The 10982-nt window shown below is 41.7% G+C and overlaps 1 protein-coding gene across 1 annotated transcript; it reads left to right on the top strand.

The window, feature by feature from the left end:
- Positions 1-3191: 3191 nt before the first annotated feature.
- On the top strand, positions 3192-4139 carry LOC137527342 (olfactory receptor 6C74-like). Its single transcript, XM_068247851.1, has one exon. It carries the CDS (start codon positions 3192-3194, stop codon positions 4137-4139), a length of 948 nt encoding a protein of 315 aa, XP_068103952.1.
- The last annotated feature ends 6843 nt before the right edge of the window (positions 4140-10982 follow it).

Below are 10982 nucleotides of genomic sequence, written 5' to 3' on the forward strand. Positions count from 1 at the left end.
ATCAAATTTGTTTCATTTCATGGAAAAATACAAATGATGGTTGCCAAAGACCCCAAAGCTCACAAACTTGGGCATTGAGTAGTGACTTTGTGTCCAGGTTGCAAAAAGTGGGCGGAGCCGAAAGCAAATTTCACTGGGAAAGTGTAAACTGCAGCCCTTTTTACACTGTTTATGGCAGGGTTCTCAAACTTGGCCCAGATGGTCACTGAGTGACTGAGATTAATATTCAGGGAAGTGGGTGGAGCCTATAATAGCCAATCAAAATTCACCTGTTGATTTTCAAGTGGAATATTTAAATTGCTGCCATTTTTACACTGTTAATAGCAGATGCCTCAAACCTGCTACAGTTGGTCATTGGGTGACTGGGGTTCAAATGCTGGAGAGGGGCAGAGCCACAAACAGCGTATCTGATTTAATTTCTATGGGAATATACAAATTATTGATGCCAAGGACCCCAAAGCTCAGAAACGTGGTCATTGAGTGTGCGTAGGGTTAGAAAGTGGGCGGAGCCAACACCAGTCACATACATATCTGGGCAACGCCGAGTCATCAGTGGGTGGAGACAAATACAAATTTCACTGGGAAAATGTAAACTGCAGCCATTCTTACACTGTTAGTGACAGGGTTTTTAAACTTTGCACAGTTGGTCACTGGGTGACTGGGATTAATATTCAGAAACGTGGGTGGAGCCTACAAAAGTGAATCAAACTTCACCTATTGCTTTTCAAGGGGAATATTTAATTGCTACCATTCTTACACTGTTAAGGGCACGGGCCTCAAACCTGGTACAGTTGGTTATTGGGTCACTGGGGTTCAAATTCAGAAATGGGGTGGAGCCACAAACAGCCAATCAGATTTGTTTCATTTCAATGCGAATTACTGATGCCAAAGACCCCAAAAACTTGGTCATTGAGTAATTGTATGTTAGGGTTAGAAAAAGTGGGCGGAGCCAACACCAGCCAAAAACTTTCCCGGGCAACGCCGGGCAATCAGCTAGTATATATATATATATATATATATATATATATATATATATATATATATATATATATATATATATATATATATATATATATATATATATATATATATATATATATATATATATATATATATATATATATATATATATATATAGTGATCACTTATCAGCTTCAACTCTTTCTGCTTCTCAGCTCAGTACAGCTCAGTTTTGGCAGTTTGCTAATGTTTACTGAATGTATCTGAATCACTTTTTTGCATGTGCATTGAAGTCTATGGGGCCAATTTTTGTGATTGATTGCAAAGCCTCTATACATAATATCAACACAATTTGTTATGTGTATTAAGGCTAACCCAGGGAACATGTAAAATAGGATTTTGTTGTGAACTCTTGTTCAAAGAGGAAAGTGAAGCCTGTTAGAGTCTAAATTAGTGTTGTTCAGGTACAGGTTAGAGACTGACGGCATGGCACTTTTAAAAAGCACAGAGACAACTGGAGCCCAAATGGTGTAGTATGGACTGAATAAAAGATGAATGCCATCTGGAGTTGGAAAAACTGTATTTACCCTTTTAAGCCTATTTAGTACAAGCCTTGTAAGAGTGTTTTGCCTTATTCTGGATAAACTGAAATATCAGAAGGTGCAGGTTGGTGTTCTACCTTATTTTCTGGTTAAACTCAATGGGCTTGATTCACAAAGCGGTGCTAATCTAGTTAGCACGCCTAAAGACTTTGGGCGTGATAAGTAGAGTGCTAACTAGGTTAGCACCGTTTTGGCAATAAGATCGCAAATATTGCGTGCACACACAGCACGGGGCACGCAAAACGTTGCACCGCGATGCGACGATAACAACGCATCTGATGTTCCTATAAGGTTGCACGCCATGCGACCTTAACGTCGCACTATGCGACCTTATAGGCACATCAGATGTGTCGTAAAACAGTGCATCACAAATATCCAATAATAGCAGCACATACATTTTCAACTTATCAGCGATGCCATAAAATAACATTCTGACACAAAATTCAGCATAAAATTAAAATATAACTTATAAAGTAGCTAAGTACAGGACTGGTAAAGGTCACTGTTGCCCCATGTGCACCTACTATTGTTTTACACTCCCACTACCAGGGGGAGTCCAAATAGCCAGAAGAGCCCAGGGCCCATAGGGGTCAATCACCCAGGGTTCCCATAGCCATTAGGTAATAAGCAGGCTCTATATTGCTTTATGCTGATCTCGCACCAGGAAATCTGGGTAGCAAGGATATTAAAACAATAGAGAGGAGAAAAGACAGAGAAAGTAACAGAAAAGAGAGTAACGACAATAGACAGAAAAGCCTAGTCACGACAAAAGAGAATGGGCGATCCCCAGGGTAAGTTGACCCATTCTAGAAACGGTTCATGGGCACCAAGCAAAGTGATGCCCAGACTATGCCGGGAAGGGCCTTAATGTGTCCCAGTTCTTGTGGTCGTAAGTCACTTATACTCCTCAGGTTCCACAAATTCAAACGCAACAACTATCGGGGTGAGAGTGATCATTCAATATCCTGTTGGCCCTTGTCCTTAGTGTACAGTAGACGTATGAAGAAGTTCCAGTGATGGAAGGGATAACCCAATGATCCTTTCTGCCACTTTGATAACTCTTTGAAGTTTTTTCTGTCACGCGCAGTTGTGACTGTCTACCAGGCAATAACAGAGGAGCAGAGGATAGATTCAATAGTGGCAGTGTAAAAGCTGGTCATCAGATCCCCCCGGCATATCGAACTTCCTCAGTTGTCTCAGAAAGAACAGCCTTTGCTTAGCTTTCTTATGGGCTTTGTTTACATTGGGCATACTATGTAACATAAAAAGTTCAATGGTAGTCTAAAAGTAATCTTAAATTTATTGAAAGCATCATACAGGAAATGCTCACATGTATCGGGCCTAAGATAAGCTCTTAGTCATAGCCAGCCTGAGGTACTTTTATCCTACCATTGTACTGCTGAAGTTTGCAGACTCACTGCTATTTTGAAAAGTTTTAAGCTCCATTGGACAGTAATTCATTGATATCCACTAGTGACTATTGGAACAATATTAATTATTAATTTTAAAACTTTCATGAAAAATACTTCAGCTTCAAAATGTAAAAAAATAATAATAATAATTTTCTGTGATAGTTACTAATTTGGTTTCCTGTTTAGTGCTCCAGAATATTTTGGAATATTTTAACAAATGGAGAAAGCCAACAAAACAACAATAGCATATTTCATCATGATAGGAATTTCTGATATCCCAGAATTACAGACTCCAATTTTTTTATTGGTCTTATTAATCTATCTCACCACTCTAGGAGGAAACACGACCATCCTTTCACTGATCAGCACAGACTGCCATCTTCACACTCCAATGTACTTCTTCTTGGCTAACCTATCAGTTCTTGATATTTCTTGTTCTACAATTTCACTTCATAAAGCTCTTATCACATGTATTACTGGAGATAAGCTGGTTTCATATACCGCCTGTTTGCTGCAGATGTATTTATTTCTGTCTTTCACGTGTGTTGAACTGCTGATCCTGACAGCGATGGGGTTTGACCGCTACGTGGCCATCTGCAATCCCTTACACTACCATACTGTCATGACAAGTAGAGTCTATTGCATTTTGGCCGTAGTCTGTTGGATTGTAGGATTTATATTCATCATACCAAACTTTTTGAAATTGTTTTATTTTACATGCTACACATCACAAGAAATCAACCATTTCTTCTGTGACCTTGTTCCATTGATGAAACTGTCCTGCGATGACTTGTACATATTGCAATTTTATGTCATATATGGAGGAGCTTTGCTTGTATGCCTACCTCCCTGTCTTCTCACTTTTATGTCGTACGTTTTCATTCTCAGAGCCATCCTGAAAATCCGTTCCAGCTCAGGGAGAAGAAAAGTCTTCTACACTTGTACCTCGCATCTCACGGTCATCAGCCTTCTGTATGGCACCTTGGCTTATCAATACTGCAGACCAATTGAATCCATTGAACTGGTCACCAATAAGTTTTCCTCCTTATTTTACACCACAGCTCTTCCTATATTGAACCCCTTAATCTATAGCTTGAAAAATAAGGATGTAATAACAGCATTAAAGAGAAGACTTAAAGTGTACCCGAGGCAACTTTTAATGTGAAAAAAAGGCACAGAGTAGGGATGGCCGTAAATGTCAACTTCTGACTCCATGGTAATTCCGATTTCTGCCAATGCTGATTACTGATTTTGCGGATTTTCATTTTTTTTTTCATTTGAGCCTTTTTTGGTAATTTTTGTATTCTCTCATTGGCAAATACTTTCGAGTTGACTCTGCAATAATTCTGAGTCGACTTTGAGCTGATTCAGGATATTGCAAATGTTGTTGTATGCAAATTTGTGCAGCTTGAAAATACAGTAGAATCTTAGTTATCCGGTACCTATGGGGATTGGCATATTCCAGATAAATGTAGGTTATGGTTGTTTGAAAGTCACTTTTTCAACCACTCTGGCACCTCCCACCATCCTTATATGGCCAAATGGGAATCTGTCCTGGCACAACCTATCTCTAATTCTGACTGGGACTCTATTTGGCAGAATGCTAAAGACTCCTCTATGTGTGTCCAAATTAAAGAGAACATTTATAAAATCTTGTTTAGATGGTATCTCACACCTGATCAACTCTCCCGCATCTACCCAGGTTCATCTGACCTATGCTGGCGAGGTTGTGGCCTGAAGGGAACACTAGACCATGTTTTCTGGTACTGTCCTATCTTGACTCCATACTGGTTGAGCATTCAGAAGTTAATATCCCAAATCTTAGAAGTGACTATTCCCCTAGACCCTCTATTTATGTTACTAGGTAAATCAATCCCCCAAACTCATAAATTTCAGAGAATTTTAATAATACGCATACTAACAGCAGCTAGACTAACTATCTCCTCTAACTGGAAGATTATTGCACCTCCAGAACTCTCTGAAGTGATTACTAAAGTTAAGTGGGTTAATCTAATGGAGAAACTCACCGCCTCCCTGAGAGACACTGAGGAGCGTTTTGACAAAGTATGGAGTCCTTGGGAAAGTCACTTCAACTGCAGCTGACTAGCTCCTAATCTCCCTCCAGAATAACCCTCATACCTCTAGGGCTCATCTACTATCCAATTGTAGTTAACCACCGTGTGGCTCCACCCTACTTATCTTTCAAGACGAGGAACCAACCTGATACTACAGATTTGTGGCATTTTATAGGTACTCATGGATCAAACCTTATATACTCCTCATTACCTAAAAACTTTTCTGTTTTTCTCTTCGTTTCTAATATATATAGATTGTTCTTCAGTTTCAATTATGTTTTCTCTTCCCTCTCACTATACGGGTACAAAGCAAAGACTACCTTATTCAAGAAATGGACTGACGGTCTACTACATATTTGCTCACTGGGTCAACCTACACTTTATTGAACAAACTCTTTTTCACATCTTCTTCGGTTCAAGTGTAGCACTAAACTGCATATACTTTGTCCTATAATCCACTTATGATCAGTCCTTGATAATAATGTTTGTATCCGTTTTATACCTGTTTGAATTTATTCTCAGTAAAAAAAATAGTGTTACAAAAAAAAGAAAGTCACTTTTTCAAATGCCACAAAGATGTGTAAGACCGCACACTAGCGATGTCGGGGAATAGGCGTGCAGCGGATCCACCCCTGTACCCACAGGGTATAGCGTACAATTTCTCCAAGACGATCCAGCACAGCTCTTTTAATCAGAAGATTATTTTATTGGATCATAAAAATACAAACATTAAAGCTGCATAGTGGCACTATGCAGCTTTAATGTTTGTATTTTTATGATCCAATAAAATAATCTTCTGATTAAAAGAGCTGTGCTGGATCATCTTGGAGAAACTTTTTCAAATGGGCCTCTTGTCTTGATACTAAAGGTGCCTCTGGCTACTTAATACTAGAGGGTACCCCTGGCTACCTACCCTGGGCAGCATTTATGGATGGCAGAGTTTAGGGCTCCAGAACATCTGTGCCTATAGTTTTTTGTGGCATAAATCTGGGCCTCACTCCTACTCCCCGGCTACAGCAGGCTGGGTTTTGACAGAGGAAAAATGTGAGGCATTATTGGATGTCTGCGGTAAACAGCCCACCAGCGGTAAATTGCAGCACCAGATATTTTGTATGTTTTATTGTAAAAGCTGAATCCTTTTTCATAAACCTGCCGAGGACTCTGCTATGTTGTGTGTGTGTGTGTGTGTGTGTGTGTGTGTGTGTGTGTGTATATATATATATATATATATATATATATATATATATATATATATATATATGGTTCTTGAACTAGGACTTAAATAAGTGTATCTGTACAGTCTATTTCAATTCCTTAATTCTAAAATGTAATCTTAAGTAATAACGTGAGATTAATATTATTATAGTTATTATAGATGGAAAAATATATGAAACACTGTAAGACTATGTATTTCCCTGTGGGTTAATTTTCATAACGGCAAGTTAAATATCTCAGCAGGGATTCTATTTGTCTAACAAGGTATTCCCAGTTCTACTATACATCTATTTATACAGCAGTTGGCTAAGCAAGCCCAAACACAATGTTTCTGCACACTGCACAGGCATGTTCCGATGAAAGGAGCACAGTTAGATGTTTTCAGTACAATAATGCAAACTATAATGTACATTATTAAATACCAACTCACTCTCTCTTATACGTCTGCAGCAATTGTAAAATGATCAGAGGGTACTTGCTATATGTATTGATCATTGCATCAAATCATTTTACTGCATAATAGTAAGTATAGATTGCACAAGGTCTATAGCATTCTGCAAGAAGTGTACACTTTATATGTATGTATTTTCATTTGTACAATTTTTTTAGTGATAGTTGACCTTTAACCTCCCTGGCGGTAAGCCCGAGCTGAGCTCGGGCTATGCCGCCGGGAGGCACCGCTCAGGCCCCGCTGGGCCGATTTGCATAATTTTTTTTTTGTTACACGCAGCTAGCACTTTGCTAGCTGCGTGTAACCTCCGATCGCCGCCGCTACCCGCCGATCCGCCGCTATACCCGTCGCCGGGATCTCTTGATCTCCGTTCGCCGGCGGCGATCGGAGGGGCTGGGGGGATGCCGCTCAGCAGCGGCTATCATGTAGTGAGACATTGTCTCGCTACATGAAAAAAAAAAATTAAAAAAAAGGTATTTGCTGCCCCCTGGCGGATTTTAACAAACCGCCAGGGAGGTTAAGGAATCACTGTGGCTTATATTTTGGGACTGTGTGCACCCCCCCTCCCCCCACGTACACACACACACACTCACGCGCATACACACACTTCTTGAAATCGCTCACTTTGTACACAGCCCAAAATATTGTTAAAGAGACTACCAAGTCAAAAACATGCACAGCATGTACCTAGTTCTCTTTCTGTGTAACTCAGCCTTCAAGACCCACTTTTTGCCACTTAGGCCCGCCCCTTATGGATGAGTGCCCTGGCCAGTGGCGTAGCTAAAGAGCTGTGGGCCCCGGTGCAAGTTTTACATGGGGCCCCCCAAGCACTCTATACATAACAATTGATACGGTGCACCAAAACCTGCCAAGGACAACCCCAGTGTCAGAGGTGCAAGAAGGGGATGGGGAACAGCTTGTTAAGGATTACTACTATTCAAAGCATCTATAGAAGTTATTATTACCAGCACAGGACCAATAGAGAGCTAATACTGTGATAGAGGGTGGACCCTTCGGGGCCCCTCTGGCCCAAGGGCCCCGATGCGGTCGCTACCTCTGCACCCCCTATTGCTACGCCCCTGGCCCTGGCACTCTCTGTTTTGGAGATACAGAGTAATAAAGAAGTGCCAGAGCACTCGCCCGTAAAGGGACAGGGCTAAGTTTCAGAAATGGATGGTCTTTGACCAAAAGCCCAGCCCATTATAACTTTTTAAGAGAACATGGTCCATGCCATGGCTTTATATTCACCTTAAAGACATGCCAGTCAAACAACAGAGTTTTCTCTTATAGGATGAGTCATTGCTGGGAACATTTCAGCACATGGTGCTATGTACTAGTAAAAAAAAAAAAAAACACATTTATTTCATGATGTGGAATTTGGGAAAAAAATGGCTCTTTTCAGTAACTGGAATAAAGCTCTTGTAGGGGTCCTCAACATTTGTTGAACTCATACCTATACTCTATATTTGCTATGCATATGTGTCTGTGAGTGTGCAACATTAGTAATCCCAATGCTACTTGCAAAAGAACTGCAGTTCTAGACTGGTAACCACGATAAGAAAAAGGAAGGCATGAAATCAAAGGAGTAAACTCCTGCTGTCATCCCAAAACAGGAAGTGTGGCCATATTATTTTATTTATTTTTGCATGTTTTGCTTGTAAGAGAATAAAATGTCAGATAAATGTACAATATCTTTAGCTCAGTTTACATATCCTAAAAACCCCCTTAAAAGCGTGCCTCTGGGGGGTAGGGGTAAAAAGAGTTGAACTTACCTGGGGCTTCTAACGGTTCCCCTCAGGTGTCCTGTGCCTGAGAAGCCACTCACAGATGCTCCGGCCTCCGCCTCTGGTTCACTTTGGGAATTTGTGAGTGGGGAAAAAAATACTGCGCCTGAGTGGCCACGTCCTTGCTCCCACTGATGTCAACGTGTACGGCGCAGGCCCAGTATGGTCTGCACCAGTGATGTCATCAGGAACGGGGATGCGGCCACACAGGCGCAGTGGTTTTCCAACTTTAAAATCGCAAATTCCGGAAGTGAACCGAAGGCGGGGACCAAAGCATTGGTGAGTGGCTGCGTGGGCACAGGACGTCTGCAGGGGACCATTAGAAGCCCCGGGTAACTTCAACTCATTTTCCCTCTTTTTACAGTAGTCCTTCAATAAATATCCCTTCCCTATTGCCTGACCACAATCTCCCCAATGCAAACATATTTAACAGTAGCTACTTCCTCATTATTAACTTTAACCTCCCTTCCACATATTAACCCCTTATTTATGCAATATCTTTGACATCTGTCCTTACAATGAGGTCGCCCTGATTCTTAATATTAACCTTCTTGACCACATTACAAAAGATAGTAGCCCTACCTTATCCTGACCCTCATAATTTAAAGCTAACCATATCCTACATCTCTAAGTAATAACCATAACTAGCAGTCACCTTTTGTAAGCCATTTTGATTTCAGCCACTTGGTGCATAACCCTTCACTGCAATTGTTTTACCATCAGTGCCAAGTACTTGATCCTTCCTTCTACTGCTAAAGATGCATTTGTAGCAGAACGTCAGTACCCATTCTCCTGGTACTCACTAAAAACAGCCTTGGTTGGAGATAACCTAACATTTTTATTCTTCTTTCTACCTATCTACCTACCATTTTTAACCTTAAAAACTGTCTGCTATAAAGTAGCAAAAATAGCAACCCTTCCTTGGACATAAACGCAGTGGTGGCACTACACTGTGGCATGCTGTGGCACTGGCCAACCCCTAAGAATCACTGTGCCCCTCTGAGTCCCCCCCCCCTGCTCAGTAACATACAATTTACTGTTTCCAGGCTCCATGAGCGTACACTGAACAAGATAGGTACCCATATGCAATAATTTTTTCACCTGAGTAGTCACCTAGGAGATAATTTTTATCTTCTCTTTAACCTCCTTGCCGGTCTAAAAAATCCAGCAAGGAGGCAGCGTGGAACTTTTTTTAAATTTTTTTATTTTTTTAAATCATGTAGCGAGCTTAGGGCTCGCTGCATGATAGCCGCTGAGTGGCGGCATCCCCTCACCCACTCCGATCGCCTTCGGCGATCAGAGTATGCAGGAAATCCCGTTGAGAACGGGATTTCCTGCAGGGCTTCCCCGGTCGCCATGGCGACGGGACGGGATGACGTCACCGACGTCATGGACGTCGGGACGTCACAGGGAATCCCGGGCCACCCCTCAGCGCTGCCTGCCCCTGATTGGCCAGGCTGCGCAAGGGGTCTGGAGGGGGGGGCGGTGCGACGTTGCGGATAGCGGCGGATCGGCGGTGAACGGCGGCTTTCGGGTGTTACAAGCAGCTAGCAAAGTGCTAGCTGCTTGTAACAAAAAAAAAATTATGCAAATCGGCCCAGCGAGGCCTGAGAAATCCTCCTGCGCAGGTTACCCCGAGCTGAGCTCGGGATAACCGGCAAGGAGGTTAAACAAAATTTTCAGCATTTTACAATTGAAAAAGTACCCAAAAGTTGGTGAAAAAGTACTATCAAATTTATTTTAAATATTTCCTTGCTTGCTGGTGGCATAAACAGCATTTTATGGCAAGTTGAGAAAATATCACCCAGGAGAGAACTCAAGAGAAAAAGGGAATTGCATATGGGCCAGGGTCTGTAAAAAAACTCTCAATGTCAGCCTGAATCTATGTAGACGTTATGTAAACCAAGGGTCTTCTCTATTTGCAGTAAATGCCTCACAATTCTTGCAAGATCCCTTGCAATTAATGTATCTGGATGACACTTATATTTGCATGTACCCTCAACCCCCAAAATTCAGAGGACGCAGTTGATTGGCTTAGACGGTGCACCCCATCTTCTACAGTTTCCGCACAGAACCTCCTTGATGCACTGTCTTCCTCCTGCTCTGCTTCAGGCACCCCACAACAACTTACCACCACCACTAACACCACAGCTGATCCTTTTAATATGTCAGAGGAATTATTCACACATGGTGCATTTAGTGATGCACAACCTTTATTGGCAGAAGATGAAGACCAGGAGGATGTCACAACATGTGATATGTCTCAGTCAGGCGTCAGTACACATGTGGGCGTAAGGTGTGAGGAGGATGACGAGGATGTAGTACCCATTGTTAGTGCCTATTTAGAGGTGTCTGAGACAAGTAAAGTACTTGATGATGATGATGATGATGATGTGTACACGGATGTCACGTGGGTGCCCGCAAAAGGACATGAAGAACAGGTGGACAGTTCAGATGTGGAGACAGAGAGGAGGAGGAGGAGA

This window comes from Hyperolius riggenbachi, chromosome 8 (assembly GCF_040937935.1).
Source record: "Hyperolius riggenbachi isolate aHypRig1 chromosome 8, aHypRig1.pri, whole genome shotgun sequence".
Classification (NCBI taxonomy): domain Eukaryota; kingdom Metazoa; phylum Chordata; class Amphibia; order Anura; family Hyperoliidae; genus Hyperolius; species Hyperolius riggenbachi.